This window comes from Nerophis lumbriciformis, linkage group LG22 (genome assembly GCF_033978685.3).
Source record: "Nerophis lumbriciformis linkage group LG22, RoL_Nlum_v2.1, whole genome shotgun sequence".
In the NCBI taxonomy this organism is placed as follows: Eukaryota; Metazoa; Chordata; class Actinopteri; order Syngnathiformes; family Syngnathidae; genus Nerophis; species Nerophis lumbriciformis.
The window spans coordinates 43164792-43182458 of record NC_084569.2 but is presented as its reverse complement, the minus strand read 5'-3'; the positions used below and the strand labels follow the sequence as shown (position 1 = coordinate 43182458).

Sequence of the window (17667 nt, the reverse complement as noted above, 5' to 3'; positions counted from 1 at the left end):
CATTCTCTTATTATTATAATCAAATGACAGCAGTCGTTTCCATTTCTAATATAAGTGTTTAGGCCCACTTACAATGACAATAACAACAAATATTGTTTTTCATGAACTGTGTACTTGTATTGTTTGTCTGGGTGGAGGCCCTGCTTTGGAAATAATTTGTACCCCTTTCAAACATTGCATTTAGTTAAAACATTCACATGTTGCACAATGAGATGCAAGCAGGGGATCGTGTGTACATTCCTGCATCTTGCTGTTTGTAAAATATATATTTTTATTAGTATTTATTTAATATACTAACAGCATTTCATGATTAATAATTATAAATGAAGATTCCTAATAAATGACACTAGAATAAGCACACATTTGATTGGTAAATCATAGTGTAAACGACCTGGAATGACACTTTATGTGTGGTGTTGGAGTTGTCCGACTTTTTGTGTGGCTGTAAACGCATCACTGGCTATGTGCATGTGTTGGCGCAAGTGAGAAAGAGCGAGCGGCTGCTGTTGATATAACAAAGTTGCTTTTGGTCTGGTTTGTACTGCAGAAAATGACCACATTTGCTAGATATCATTTTTTTTTACTAATGTTTTGGTGATGTGTTTATGGCCGACACAAAAGAGTTTTGCTCAGTAAAGCATACTTGCCAACCTTGAGACCTCCGATTTCGGGAGGTGGGGGGGTGGGGGGGGCGTGGTCGAGGGTGGGGCGGGGGGCGCGGTTGGGGGCGGGGGTGTGGTTGGGGGGCGTGGATAAGAGGGGAGGCGTATATTTAGAGCTAGAATTCACCAAGTCAAGTATTTCATATATAAGAAATACTTGACTTTCAGTGAATTCTAGCTATATATTTTTTTTTATTTTATTATATATATATATATATGTATGTACATAAATAAAATAAGTACTTGAATTTCAGTGTTCATTTATTTACACATATACACACACATAACACTCATCTACTCATTGTTGAGTTAAGGGTTGAATTGTCCATCCTTGTTCTATTCTCTGTCACTATTTTTCTAAGCATGCTGAACACCCTCTCTGATGATGCATTGCTGTGTGGCACGCACAAAAGTGCTTTCATCAAATGCACTAGAGTCTGGAATCTTCCATCTCTCCCTAGCATGGCCCAAAACCGGTCAATCTTTGCTCCCTGAGGAAGATCTTCACTGCCAAGCACTTGGTAGTCCACTACTTCTTCAATCGCAGCTGCGGCTTGGAAATTACAAGCTTATTTCTTCATCTTACTCGTCGTCGGCGTCGCCATGGCTGTATCTTCCTCCTTCTTCTGCTTCGTCTCCTTGTTGTGTGCGTAGTTGTGCACTGCACTCTCTAAAAGCCCTAGATGTTATTGTCACATATGCATGTACAGTAGATGGCAGTATTGTCCTGTTTAAGAGTGTCACAACATTGCTGTTTACGGCAGACAAACTGCTTTACGGTAGAGGAAAACGTGACTGCTGTTGTTGTGTGTTGTTACCGTGCTGGGAGGACGTTAATGAAACTGCCTAACAATAAACCCACATAAGAAACCAAGAACTCGCCCTCCATCATTCTACAGTTATAACGTCATTGGGCAGGCACGCTGTTTATATTGTGGGAAAGCGGACGTGAAAGTCCGCATGGAGCTAGAGGGGGCGTGGCCTCCAGCTCCGCCTGAATTTCGGGAGTTTTTCGGGAGAAAATTTGTCCCGGGAGGTTTTGGGGAGAGGCGCTGAATTTCGTGAGTCTCCCGGAAAATCCGGGAGGGTTGGCAAGTATGCAGTAACAGACATTACAATATTTGAACAATGATGACGAAAACTGTTTTCTCTGTCGTGTCCGTGTGTCAAAAATTGTTATGCGCCTATTTTTTTAATTTGATTTCGTGCGTGGCATAGATTTGCCGTGCGCAGAGGACGCTTGAGCAGTGCGCAATTGCACAGGCGCGCACCTTCGAGGGAACGTTGCTCCAGAGCATGATTGAAGTTAAATGTTGCAAAACATAAGCTTTAAAATGTGGGAATCAACAATCTCTCTTCAATCATGGCGTGTGTATAAATACCAGCCTGCGCTCCTCGGCGGTGGCGATGATTACGGCGCGTATGGCGTGAAGATCTATCAACAATTACATCAATCAATCTGCAATGCAAATGTTCTCTCTAAGGTCGCCATGATTGCTCTTTGTTCCATTTAAGTCCCATCTTTGCGTCGTCTCTGATTGTCATTTGCATCATCGGGACACTAATTGGCTTTTTGATCACCTTCTTGGTGTCTTGCTATGTTATAAAGACTCACACATAAAACACTTGGATTATTACACACACATGCTGCAATGCTTAAGTTGTTCAACAGTCCGGGGGTCTCCCTTCTCATATTTTAGGCTTCATAACGCACCACACATTTTCAATGGGAGACAGGTCTGGACTACAGGCAGGCCAGTCTAGTACCCGCACTCTTTTACTATGAAGCCACGTTGATGTAACACGTGGCTTGGCATTGTCTTGCTGAAATAAGCAGGGGCGGCCATGGTAACGTTGCTTGGATGCTCCAAAAGCTGTATGTACCTTTCAGCATTAATGGTGCCTTCACAGATGTGTAAGTTACCCATGTCTTGGCCACTAATACACCCCCATACCATCACACATGCTGCCTTTTACACTTTCACCCTAGAACAATCCGGATGGTTCTTTTCCTCTTTAGTCCGGAATACACGACGTCCACAAAAAAATTTAAATGTGGACTCGTCAGACCACAGAACAGTTTTCCACTTTGCATCAGTCCATCTTAGATGAGCTCGGGCCCAGCGAAGCCGGCGGCGTTACTGGGTGTTGTTGATAAATGGCTTTGACTTTGCATAGTAGAGTTTTAACTTTTACTTACCAATGAAGCGACCAACTGTAGTTGCTGACAGTGGTTTTCTGAAGTGTTCCTGAGCCCATGTGGTGATATCCTTTACACCATCCATCCTTCCATTTTCTACCGTCAATCCCTTTCGGGTTCGCAAAGGTCCGCAATATCATTGCTTACGTGCAGTGATTTCTCCAGATTCTCTTTTTGATGATATTACGGAGCGTGGATGGTGAAATCCCTAAATTCCTCGTAATAGCTCGTTGAGAAATGTTGGACAATTTGCTTACACCTGTTCCCAATTAGCCTGTTCACCTGCGGGATGTTCCGCATAAGTGTTTGTTGAGCATTCCTCAACTTCCTCAGTCTTTTTTGCCACTTGTGCCAGCTTTTTTAAAACATCAAATGAGCTAATATTTGCACACACAAAAAAAAAAAAAAAACGTTTTACAGTTGAAACAATAAATATCTTGTCTTTGCAGTCTATTCCATTTGAATTTTCCTGAGGGAACTCTCCGGAAGGAATCAATAAATAACTATCTATCTATCTATCTATCTATCTATCTATCTATCTATCTATCTATCTATCTATCTATCTATCTATCTATCTATCTATCTATCCATCTATTTATCTATCTATCTATTCAATTGAATATAAGTTGAAAAGGATTTGTTGTATTCTATTTTTATTTACCATTTACACAACCTGACAACTTGGTTTTGTATCGGTCATTTTAATGCGGCTCATCTCGCCAAACGAGCGCGTTATCAGGGTTGTCCAATTGTACGTGTTGTATGAACTATAATGATTGATGATGATGATGATGATGATGATGATGATGATGATGATGATGATGATGATCTGTATGCCAATACTGCTCTGTCTTTTCATAGCGCACAATTTGTGAGGGAAATGACATCTGGTGTGGAAGGATGTGATGTTGAATGTTGTGATTGATGTTAACGGTGTTGTATGAGTAATAAACGTTGAGTTGTTCATTGTCCACACAAGGGAGGAGAACATTCCATATAAAAACAGCACGTTTATGTATTTATTTACAATCTCAATCCCGGTGGAGATTAATATTTCATGCTATTGTGTTTTGTTTGATGGAATTTTTTGCATTTTTTTTGTATTTTATACAATTTAAGTTAACTTTTTCAATTACAATTGTATTTTTTATTTAGTTTCATTTAATGAAATTCTATTTTATATCATGCATTTTTCTGTCTTATACAAATGTACAGTATGTCATGCAATTATTTCATGCAGTTTTATTTAACTTCATTAGATTATTTAAATACACTAAATTCTATTTTACTTAATGCAACATTAGTTAATGCTATCTTTATGTTTTATGCAAATTTCATGCAATTATATGTTATGCAATTGTATTTAAGTAAACGTTGTTGTATTTTATTTTATTCAATGCTATTTAATTTTACTAAATGCATTTTATTTTAATGTTGCAAGCAACGTTCTGTCATGCAATTCTTCGATGCAATTTTATTTTATGCAATTGTCATTTAATTTAATATTATTAATTGTTCGTAAATGCAATTTATGTTATGCAAATAATTTAACTGTATTAAATTACATTTTATTTCATGGAATTTTACTTTATTTTATGCATTTTTATTTCATGTTATGGCATTGAATGTTTTTGTGCGTATCTATAAAAAACAGTTTTGTTGTTTTATCTCATGCCATTTTATTTAACTTTATTAGATGCAATTTTATTTAATTCAACATTTTTTAATGCAAATGTCGTTTTATTTCATGCAATTTTATTTTAATGTAAACTTCATACCATTTTATGTTATGCAATTGTAATCAATTAAACCATATTGTATTTCATTTTAAGCAATTGTATTTAACTTTTTTATTTTAATGTAATTGTATTAATATTTATTAAATGCAATTTATTTTATTTCATGCAGCTTATGTAACTATTAAATTACATTTTATTGTATGCAATTTTACTTTATATTATACATATTCATCTTTTGTTATGGCATTTAATGTTTTTGTGCATATCTATAAAAAAACAGATTTGTTGTTTTATTTCATGCAATTTTATTTCATGCAAACTTCATACCATTTTATGTTATGCAATTGTTGTTAAATAAACGTTATTTTACTTTATTTTAAGCAATTGTATTTAACTTTACTAAATGCAATTTAATTGAATGTTTAATGTAATTTTATTTCATGCCATTTTTTAATTTTAATGTCATTTTATAAATTTTTATTAAATGCAATTTATTTTATTTCATGCAACTAATGTAACTGTATTAAATTATATTTTATTTTATGCTATTTCTGTCATGATCCGTGGTCTGGGTCATGTTATGTGTTTTCTGTTTGTTTTGGACTCCTCAGTTCCTGGTTGTGCACCTCTTGAGTTTGTTTAGTCACCATGGTTACGTATTATTTTCACCTGTTTCCAATCAGAGACACTATTTAAGCCGCTCACTCGTCCTGGCTTCTTTGTTTGCGTCACGCCACTGTTACGTAAGTTGCTTTCCTCCTAACTCATGCTAAGCTAGCATCCTGTGCTTTCCTCCTTAGTCTTGTTTTTCTGTTTTTGGTGCTTCGTTGTTTTTCCAAGATTAAAATATGTTCCTACCTGCAAGTCATGTCCGGAGTCGTCCGTTTGCATCCCGGGAGAACGAACCGCGCAGCAAGCTGCGTATACCCAGCCGTAACAATTACGCTTTATTTTATGCATTTTTATTTCATGTTATTGTATTTTATGTTTATTGTACGTATTTATAAAACACAGTTTTGTTGTTTTATTTAATGCAATTTTATTTAACTTCATTTGATGCAATTTCATTTCATTCAACATTATTTTATGCACTTGTACTTTATGCCGTTTTATTTCATGCAATTTTATTTCATGCAAACTTATTACCATTTTATGTTTTGCAATTGTATTTAATTCAACTTTATTGTATTTTATTTTAAGAAATTGTATTTAAAGTAAATTCATTTTTAATGCAATTTTTTTTCATGCCATGTATTTTATTTTAATGTAATTGTATTCATTTTTATTCAATGCAATTTCTTGTATTTCATGCAACTAATGTAAGTGTATTAAATTAAATATTACTTTATGCAATTCTACTTTTTTTATGCATTTTTATTTTATGTTTTGGCCCTGAATATTTTTGGCGCGTATCTATAAAAAACAGTTTTGTTGATTTATTTCATGCAATTTTATTTCACTTCATTAGATGCAATTTTTATTTGATTCAACTCTATTTTCTGCAATTTTAATTTTTTCCGTTTTATTTCATGCAATTTTATTTCATGCAAACTTCATACCATTTTATATTATGCAATTGTATTGAATTAAACTTTTTTGTATTTTATTTTAAGAAATTGTATTTAACTTTACTAAATACAATTTAATTTCATGTTTAATGCAATTTTATTTCATGCCATTTTTGTAATTTTCTAAATTTTTATTAAATGCAGTTTATTTTGTTTCATGCAACTAATGTAACTGTATTAACTTACACTTTACTTTATGCAATTGTACTTGATTTTATGCATTTTTATTTCATGTTATGGCATTGAATGTGTTTGTGCGTGTCTATAGAAAACAGTTTTGTTGTTTTATTTCATGCAATTTTATGTAACTTCATTAGATGCAATTGTATTTCATTCAACATTATTTTATGCATTTTTATTTTATGTTTATTGTACGTATTTATAAAACAGTTTTGTTTTATTTAATACAATTTTATTTAACTTCATTTGATGCAATTTCAATTCATTCAACATTATTTTATGCAATTTTACTTTATGCCGTTTTATTTCATGCAAACTTATTACCTTTTTATGTTTTGCAATTGTATTTAATTCAACTTTATTGTATTTTATTTTAAGAAATTGTATTTAACTTTACTAAATACAATTTTATTTAATTTTTATTGCAATTTTTTTTCCATGCCATGTATTTTATTTTAATGTAATTGTATTCATTTTTATTCAATGCAATTTCTTGTATTTCATGCAACTAATGTAAGTGTATTAAATTAAATATTACTTTATGCAATTCTACTTTTTTATGCATTTTTATTTTATGTTTTGGCATTGAATGTTTTTGGCGCGTATCTATAAAAAACAGTTTTGTTGTTTTTATTTCATGCAATTTTATTTAACTTCATCAACATTATTTTCTGCAATTTTAATTTCTGCCGTTTTATTTCATGCAATTTTATTTCATGCAAACTTCATACCATTTTATATTATGCAATTGTATTGAATTAAACTTTTTTGTATTTTATTTTAAGAAATTGTATTTAACTTTACTAAATACAATTTAATTTCACGTTTAATGCAAATTTATTTAATGCCATTTTTGTAATTTTCTAAATTTTTATTAAATGCAATTTTGTTTCATGCAACTAATGTAACTGTATTAACTTACATTTTATTTCATGCAATTTTACTTGATTTTATGCATTTTTATTTCATGTTATGGCATTGAATGTGTTTGTGCGTATCTGTAGGAAACGGATTTGTTGTTTTATTTCATGCAATTGTATGTAACTTCATTAGATGCAATTGTATTTAATTCAACATTATTTTGTGCAATATTACTTTAGGCCGTTTTATTTCATAAAAACTTCATACCATCTTATGTTATGCAATTGTATTTAATAAAACATATGTTTTATTTTTAGCAATTGTATTTAACTTTCCTAAATGCAATTTAATTTCATATTTAATGCAATTTTATTTAATGCCATTTTTTTAAATTATTTTATTAATTTGTATTAAATGCAATTTCTTTTTGTATTATATTACATTTTATTTTATGCTATTTCAATTTATTGTTTGCATTTTTATTTCATGTTATTGTATTTAGTTTATTGTACGTATTTATGAAAAACAGTTTTGTTGTTTTATTTAGTGCAATTTTATTTAATATATTTTTTTTTAACTTTATGCAATGTTTTTTTATTTTTTTTTATGCAAATTATTTTAATTGTGTTTGATGCTATTTGATCTTTTGTGTGTGCAATTGTATTCAACTTTATTAAATGCAATTGTTTTTTTGTTTTTTAAAAATGTGTCACATGCAATCTTCTTTTTAAGATTAATGCAATTTAATGAAACTTCATTAGAAAAATAAATATACATTTTATTGAATGTAATTTGATTTCATGCAATTAAATATTTTCTTATGCAGTTTCATGTTATGAAATTGTGTTTGATTTTATTTTATGCAATTGTATTTATGTTATGCCATTTTATTTCATGCAAACTTAATACCATTTTATATTATGCAATTGTATTGAATTGAACTTTTTTGTATTTTATTTTAAGAAATTGTATTTAACTTTACTAAATACAATTTAATTTCATGTTTAATGCAATTTTATTTCATGCCATTTTTATAATTTTCTAAATTTTTATAAAATGCAATTTTGTTTTATGCAACTAATGTAACTGTATTAACTTACATTTTATTTTATGCAATTTTACTTGATTTTATGCATTTTTATTTCATGTTATGGCAATGAATGTGTGTATCTGTAGAAAACAGATTTGTTGTTTTATTTCATACAATTTTATGTAACTTCATTAGATGCAATTGTATTTCATTCAACATTATTTGATGCAATATTACTTTATGCCGTTTTATTTCATGCAAACTTCCATCTTATGTTATGCAATTGTATTTAATAATACTGTATTTTATTTTTAGCAATTGTATTTAACTTTACTAAATGCAATTTAATTTCATGTTTAATGCAATTTTATTTAATGCCATTTTTTTTTTATGTAATTTTATTAATTTTTATTAAATTAAATTTATTTGTGTATTAAATTAAATTTTATTTTATGCTATTTCAATTTATTTTTTGCATTTTTATTTCATGTTATTGCATTTAGTTTATTGTACGTATTTATGAAAAACAGTTTTGTTTTATTTAGTGCAATTTTATTAACATTTTATTTTAAACTTTATGCAATGTTTTCTTATTTTGTTTTATGCAAATTATTTTAATTGTGTTTGATGCAATTTGATATTTTGTGTGTGCAATTGTATTCAACTTTATTAAATGCAATTATTTTTTTGTTTTTTAAAAATGTGTCACGTGCAATCTTCTTTTTAAGATTAATGCAATTTAATGAAACTTCATTAGAAAAATAAATATACATTTTATTGAATGTAATTTGATTTCATGCAATTAAATATTTTCTTATGCAGTTTCATGTTATGAAATTGTGTTTGATTTTATTTTATGCAATTGTATTTATTTTTTGAATTGCAATTTGATTGTATTTGATGCTGTCTTCCTAACAAGCACCTTTCTGATTCCTTCCTTCATTGCAGCGTCCAACGTGACAGAAGAAGCGTCCACGTGCCCGCTGGGATATTTCCCCTGTGGCAACCTGACCAAGTGTCTCCCACAAGTCTTGCACTGCAACGGCGCCGACGACTGCGGCAACCAAGCGGACGAGGAGAACTGTGGTGAGTTCTTGTTTCAGCGGATTGTGTTTGTGGCGTGTGGGCGATCCCACCACACACTTGGATTAACAATTGCAGGGAATTAACACCACCAGAGCTTTTTATCCACCTCCCCGATGTTGAAGCCTGTTGGATTGATGAACTAGAGCTGGTGAACACGTTGCAAGATAAAAGAGGAATCAATCAGAGGTTTTTTGTGCCACAATCCTAAATATTCTATTATTTGCCATTGATGTTGAATAAATGTTGAACAATTGTTTTCAGCCTCAATGCTGGAATTTAGACTGGTTAAAAGTGTTTTTTGTAAACCCTACATGACCTTTTGTGTGTGCAATGCTCATGAGCTGTGATTGTCCACACCTGGACCAGTAAAGGTTACAGTGTTCTGAAATTTAGCTATTTCTCACATATTCACTGGAACTCTACACCGAGCTTGTCAACTGTTTCAACCAAATGCCATCCATCCATCCATCTTCTTCCGCTTATCCGAGGTCGGGTCGCGGGGGCAGCAGCCTAAGCAGGGAAGCCCAGACTTCCCTCTCCCCAGCCACTTCGTCCAGCTCCTCCCGGGGGATCCCGAGGCGTTCCCAGGCCAGCCGGGAGACATAGTCTTCCCAACGTGTCCTGGGTCTTCCCCGTGGCCTCCTACCGGTCAGACGTGCCCTAAACACCTCCCTAGGGAGGTGTTCGGGTGGCATCCTGACCAGATGCCCGAACCACCTCATCTGGCTCCTCTCCATGTGGAGGAGCAGCGGCTTTACTTTGAGCTCCTCCAGGATGACAGAGCTTCTCACCCTATCTCTAAGGGAGAGACCCACCACCTGTTCCCAATTAGCCTGCACACCTGTGGGATGTTCCAAATAAGTGTTTGATGAGCATTCCTCAACTTTATCAGTATTTATTGCCACCTTTCCCAACTTCTTTGTCACGTGTTGCTGCCATCAAATTCTAAGTTAATGATTATTTGCAAAAAAAAAAAAAAAAAGTTTGAGTTTGAACATCAAATATGTTGTCTTTGTAGCATATTCAACTGAATATGGCTTGAAAATGATTTGCAAATCATTGTATTCCGTTTATATTTACATCTAACACCATTTCCCAACTCATATGGAAACAGGGTTTGTATATACTTCTTCCCAAATTTTGTGGTATCATCCAAAATTAATGTCAAGTATGAAAGAAGAGAAGAATAAGTGATTATTACATTTGAACAGAAGTGTAGATAGAACATGTTCAAAGAGAAAGTAAGCAGATTTTAACAGTAAATAAGTAGATTAATCATTTATTTTCTACCACTTTTACCTCATAATGTGTACAAAATAATAGGTGTATAAATGAGACAATATGTTACTGCATAGACTAATTAGGAGTCTTTGTTTGTTTACTTACTACTAAAAGACAAGTTGTCTAGTATGTTCACTATTTTATTTAAGTACCAAATTGCAATAAGAAATATGTTTAATGTACCCTAACATTTTTTTTGTTAAAATAAAGCCAATAATAACACTGTATATATATATATATATATATATATATATATATATATATATATATGTATGTATATATATATATATATATATATAGACTTAGACTAAAATGCAATCAAACTTTATTGATCCCCAAGGGAAATTGTTCCACACAGTAGCTCAGTTACAAAAGATGGAAAGGATAAGGATGGAGAGGATAATGCACACAAGGACACAAAATAAGGGCGAAAACAAAAGGTATAAAGTAGACTAAAAATGTACCATAGTAGCAATATAACATATATGTAATATTTACATATTATATATACATTATATAATATTTACTATTATATTATATTTTTCAATAATATTTCAAATAAATCCCAATTACCATGTACAACATTACAGTTGCCTCAGTAGACTACTTTTAAAATGTGCAAGCTGGTTCACTCTCTCATCTCCCTGGTATTCTGCATACTCCTCAGCATGTCTAGTGGTATAATGACGTTTTAAATTGTATTCCTTGTGCACCGCAACTTTCTCTGTGCAAATAAGACACGTCGGGGTGCCCCTGTGCTCAACAAAGAAATATTGCATCTCCCACTTTTAATGGAATTGTCTTTGCTCATCACTAACCTTTCTCTTCACTGCACGCTTTGAAAAAGACATGTTTGGGGTTGTGGAATATATTTGTATTTAACGGACGCACGGAGAATAATGTTATTTCTGCAATGTGTGGTTTCGCTTTTCCTCCTGACAGCAACACGGCGGTCGGCGGAAAGTACTGGGAAAAAGGGACTGCTCCCGGAGTGTTACATGGCGTCATATAAAAATAAATGTAGTACTCATCGTGTGAGGCAATGCAAATTAAACAATAAAAAAAACATAATGGTTTGAATGTTGAATTGGGACACGTTTCCAGTGAGGGTTGGACTCCGCCAAGGCTGTCCTTTGTCACCCATTCTGTTCATAACCTTTATGGACAGAATTTCTAGGTGCAGTCAAGGTGTTGAGGGGATCTGGTTTGGTGGCTGCAGGATTAGGTCTCTGCTTTTTAAACATGATGTGGTCCTGATGGCTTCATCTGGCCAGGATCTTCAGCTCTCACTGGATCGGTTCGCAGCCGAGTGTGAAGCGACTGGGATGAGAATCAGCACCTCTAAGTCCGAGTCCATGGTTCTCGCCCAGAAAAGAGTGGAGTGCCATCTCCGGGTTGGGGAGGAGATCTTGCCCCAAGTGGAGGAGTTCAAGTACCTCGGAGTCTTGTTCACGAGTGGGGGAAGAGTGGATGGTGAGATGGTGTGGTGGTGTGGTGGTGTGCTGCAGTGCGGTGCCTGATAAATAATTGCCTGTTTCAAAGAGTGCTGCTCGTTTTTCGTATGTGGGTAACAACATTTAACTATGTATATATATTTCCCAATTGGTTAAACCGCAACCCGCCCGCATCTATTTAAAATGTTTTTTTTTTAATTTCACCCGCCCGACCCGCGGATTATCCGCGGACTCCGCGGTTGTGTCCGCAAACCGCGCATCTCTAATACACACACACACATATATATATATATATATATATATATATATATATATATATATATATGTATATATATATATATATATGTGTGTGTGTGTGTGTGTGTGTGTGTATATATATATAAATGTGTATATATATATATATATATATATATATATATATATATATATATATATATATATATATATATACACACACACATATATATATATTATATATATATATATATATATATATATATATATATATATATATATATATATATATATATATGTACATGTGTGTAAATATATGTGTATATATATGTGTGTGTGTGTGTGTGTGTGTGTGTGTGTGTGTGTAGGTAGGTATACATATATATATATATATATATATATATATATACAAACCCCGTTTCCATATGAGTTGGGAAATTGTGTTAGATGTAAATATAAACGGAATACAATGATTTGCAAATTCTTTTCAAGCCATATTCAGTTGAATATGCTACAAAGACAACATATTTGATGTTCAAACTCATAAACTTTTTTTTTTTTGCAAATAATCATTAACTTAGAATTTCATGGCTGCAACACGTGCCAAAGTAGTTGGGAAAGGGCATGTTCACCACTGTGTTACATGGCCTTTCCTTTTAACAACACTCAGTAAAGGTTTGGGAACTGAGGAGACACATTTTTGAAGCTTCTCAGGTGGAATTCTTTCCCATTCTTGCTTGATGTACAGCTTAAGTTGTTCAACAGTCCGGGGGTCTCCCTTCTGCTATTTTAGGCTTCACATTTTCAATGGGAGACAGGTCTGGACTACAGGCAGGCCAGTCTAGTACCTGCACTTTTTTACTATGAGAGAGGAGGATGTACGCCGGCAGTTCTTGAAGCTGAATACGCGGAAGGCCCCCGGGCCGAATGGTGTCTCCCCCTCCACTCTCAGACACTGTGCGGACCAGCTGGCTCCTGTCTTCACTGACATTTTTAACACCTCTCTGGAGCTATGCCGCGTGCCGTCATGCCTTAAGACCTCCACCATTGTCCCTGTCCCCAAGAAAGCACGGATCACAGGACTTAATGACTACAGGCCGGTTGCGCTGACGTCTGTGGTCATGAAGTCCTTTGAGCGCTTGGTCCTGCCCCACCTCAAGGACATCACCGCCCCCCTCCTGGACCCACTGCAGTTTGCCTACAGAGCCAACAGGTCTGTGGATGATGCAGTGAACCTGGCCCTCCACTTCATCCTGGAGCATCTGGACTCCCCAGGAACCTACGCTAGGATCCTGTTTGTGGACTTCAGCTCTGCCTTCAACACCATTCTCCCTGGACTGCTACGAGACAAGCTCTACCAGCTCAGCGTGCCCGACTGCCTCTGCAGTTGGATCAATGACTTCCTGACAGACCGAAGACAGCACGTGCGGCTGGGGAAGATTGCCTCGGACAGTCGAACCACGAACACTGGTACTCCTCAGGGCTGTGTACTCTCCCCCTGGCTCTTCTCCCTGTATACAAACTGCTGCACCTCCAGTCACCAATCTGTAAAACTGCTCAAGTTTGCGGATGACACTACCCTCATCGGGCTCATCTCGGATGACGATGAGACCGCATACAGGAGAGAGGTGGACCCGGCTGGCGTCCTGGTGCAGCCTCAACAACCTGGAGCTGAACGCCCAGAAAACAGTGGAGATGATCATAGACTTCAGGAAAGTCACAACCCCACCATCCCCCCTCACCCTGACTGACTCTCCCGCTCCCGTCTCCATTGTGGACTCCTTCCGTTTCTTGGGCACCACCATCACCCAAGACCTCAAGTGGGAGCCGACCATCAGCTCCCTCATCAAGAAGGCCCAGCAGAGGATGTACTTCCTGCGGCAGCTGAGGAAACTTAAGGTGCCGACCGAGATGCTGGTGCAGTTTTACTCAGCCATCATCGAGTCCATCCTCATCTCTTCCATTACCGTGTGGTTCCCCGGCGCCACAGTCCAGGATAAGCATCGACTGCAGTGCATCGTACGTGCTGCTGAGAAGGTGATTGGCTGCAAGCTCCCATCCCTCCAGGACTTGTTCTCCTCCAGGACCAGGAGGCATGTGGGTGGGCTCACAGCTGACTCTTCTCACCCTGGACACAAACTATTCTCCCCTCAGGCAGGAGACTACGGTCCATCCAGACCCACACCTCTCGCTACCTGAACAGTTTTTTCCCCTCGGCCATCAGGCACATGAACAATAACTCCTAACAGTAGCTCCTTAGAATTCCTTCTAAGTCTATAACAAAATCTGATAGCTCAGTTACAGCTCTTGTTATTACCAAATCTGTGTTATGTCTTTTATGTTGCATGATTGCACCAAGAAAAAGTTTGTGAACCCGTTCTCAAACAATGGCAATAAAACTATTCTGATTCTGATTCTGAAAACAAGCAGAATATGTCAAAAGAAGAGGAAAAGCTAGGAGATGATCCTGCAGGCCAGCCGCTTCAAATACGTCTCAGCTCACAAAAATGAAAGATCAGAGGAAAAGAAAGTTGTGTGATCGAAGACTTAGTCGTTTTTCACAGATCTCAAGACACGTGGGATGAAAAGAGGTGAGAAAGCCACTTCTTCACAACCCAGGTTTCCAGTTTTAGTGCAGGTTCATCAGGATGTGCTGCCATTATTTTTAAAGGTCAACATCTTTTCAGTTGTGTTGCTGCACAGAAAAACTATTTCTCCCTTGTTGGTGATGATGATGATGATGATGGCACATTGTGTTCTGCTTGTGGTCGCCAACCTTGACACAAGATGAAAAACAGCACAAATCGGCCATTTCATGACAAGACAAGTGGAGTGAAATCTTTTAATGAGGGAGATTTTCTTTTTAAATAAAGTTCATGACTCCTTTGCTGCTCATTATTGATCCTCGCGTGCCGTATTCCTCCTCCTATTACAGCACATAAGGTCAGATATATTTTCAAAATATGATTGATGTATTGTTTCGACCACTGACCTTTGTAGTTTGCGGCTGTGATTAATGTTAGCGGTGAGTCTTGTCTGCTTGTGCGTACCAGCGCGTGCTATATTACCGCATACATTCTAGATAAGTTAGATCAAGAAAAGTCATGTGTCGAAAGGGTTCAATTATCATCGAGACTAGGGATTACCAAATTTGGCGCACTCTGTCAATGAGTTTGGCCCGCCAAAGGGTGGCTAGCAAATGTAACGAATATTCATACTGACTTCTTTCAAGCTGCATAATCCATCATCCATCCATCCATCTTCTTCCGCTTATCCGAGGTCGGGTCGCGGGGGCAGCAGCCTAAGCAGGGAAGCCCACACTTCCCTCTCCCCAGCCACTTGGTCCAGCTCTTCCCCGGGGATCCCGAGGCGTTCCCAGGCCAGCCGGGAGACATAGTCTTCCCAACGTGTCCTGGGTCTTCCCCGTGGCCTCCTACCGGTCGGACGTGCCCTAAACACCTCCCGAGGGAGGCGATCGGGTGGCATCCTGACCAGATGCCCGAACCACCTCATCTGGCTCCTCTCCATGTGGAGGAGCAGCGGCTTTACTTTGAGCTCCCGCGGATGACAGAGCTTCTCACCCTATCTCTAAGGGAGAGCCCCGCCACCCGGCGGAGGAAACTCATTTGGGCCGCTTGTACCCGTGATCTTGTCCTTTCGGTCATAACCCAAAGCTCATGACCATAGGTGAGGATGGGAACGTAGATCGACTGGTAAATTGAGAGCGTTGCCTTCCGGCTCAGCTCCTTCTTCACCACAACGGATCGATACAGCGTCCGCATTACTGAAGATGCCGCACCGATCCGCCTGTCGATCTCACGATCCACTCTTCCCTCACTCGTGAACAAGACTCCGAGGTACTTGAACTCCTCCACTTGAGGCAGGGTCTCCTCCCCAACCCGGAGATGGCATTCCACCCTTTTCCGGGCGAGAACCATGGACTCGGACTTGCAGGTGCTGATTCTCATAATCTCAGCTGCATAATCATTGATGGCCACACTTGCCAACCTTGAGACCTCCGATTTCGGGAGGTGGGGGGTGGGGGCGTGGTTAAGAGGGGAGGAGTATATTTACAGCTATATTTCACCAAGTCAAGTATTTCATATATATATATATATATAAGAAATACTTGAATTTCAGTGTTCATTTATTTACACATATGCACACACATAACACTCATCTACTCATTGTTGAGTTAAGGGTTGAATTGTCCATCCTTGTTCTATTCTCTGTCACTATTTTTCTAAGCATGCTGAACACCCTCTCTGATGATGCATTGCTGTGTGGCACGCACAAAAGTGCTTTCATCAAATGCACTAGAGTCTGGAATCTTTCATTTCTCCCTAGCATGGCCCAAAACTGGTCAATCCTTGCTTCCTGAGGAAGATCTTCACTGCCAAGCACTTGGTAGTCCACTACTTCTTCCCGGAGGCTATCCAGGTCCAATCGCAGCTGCAGCTTGGAAATTACAAGCGTATTTCTTCATCTTACTTGTCGTCGGCGTCGCCATGGCTGTATCTTCCTCCTTCTTCTGCTTCGTCTCCTTGTTGTGTGCGCAGTTGTGCACTGCACTCTCTGAAAGCCCTAGATGTTATTGTCACATATGCATGTACAGTAGATGGCAGTATTGTCCTGTTTAAGAGTGTCACAACATTGCTGTTTACGGCAGACAAACTGCTTTACGGTAGAGGAAAACGTGACTGCTGTTGTTGTGTGTTGTTACCGTGCTGGGAGGACGTTAATGAAACTGCCTAACAATAAACACACATAAGAAACCAAGAACTCGCCCTCCATCATTCTACAGTTATAACGTCATTGGGCAGGCACGCTGTTTATATTGTGGGAAAGCGGAAGTGAAAAGAGGCTGTCGACACGTCACTCAGGTCCGCATGGAGCTGGAGGGGGCCGCCTGGATTTCGGGAGATTTTCGGGAGAAAATTGATCCCGGGAGGTTTGAATTTCGGGAGTCTCCCAGAAAATCCGGTAGGGTTGGCAAGTATGTTGACGGCATGTCCGCAAAGCTACACAAAAAAGAAGTCAGTACATTTTGCTGGAAAAACCTGGCTGTTCAGTCGCCAGAAATGTGCTGTAAAATCTTCAGTGGTCCTTTTTTTTTTTTTTTTTTTTTTTACAGCAATGCACTGTAAGAACAGGGAACATAGATTTTAGGGTAAAAATGTAGCTGTCATGATCCGTGTCCCGTATAGTGTGGGGTTAGTTACTGAAAACCAGTAACTAGTTACAGTTACTAGTTACTTTATTTCAAAAGTAACTTTGTTACTAACTCAGTTACTTACACCAAAAAGTAATGCGTTACTGTGAAAAGTAACTACAGGTAAAAGCAAGTAAATTAGAATATTTTGAAAAAGTTG

General features: G+C 36.8%; 1 protein-coding gene across 1 annotated transcript in view; it reads left to right on the top strand.

Moving 5' to 3' along the window:
• The window catches only part of rxfp1 (relaxin family peptide receptor 1), a 141386-nt gene that overhangs the window by 19191 nt on the left and 104528 nt on the right, over positions 1 to 17667 (top strand). The window contains exon 2 of the mRNA XM_061973957.1: positions 9189 to 9326. Within this exon, the coding sequence (XP_061829941.1) occupies positions 9189 to 9326 (138 nt within the window). The remainder of the gene's footprint in view (positions 1 to 9188; positions 9327 to 17667) is intronic.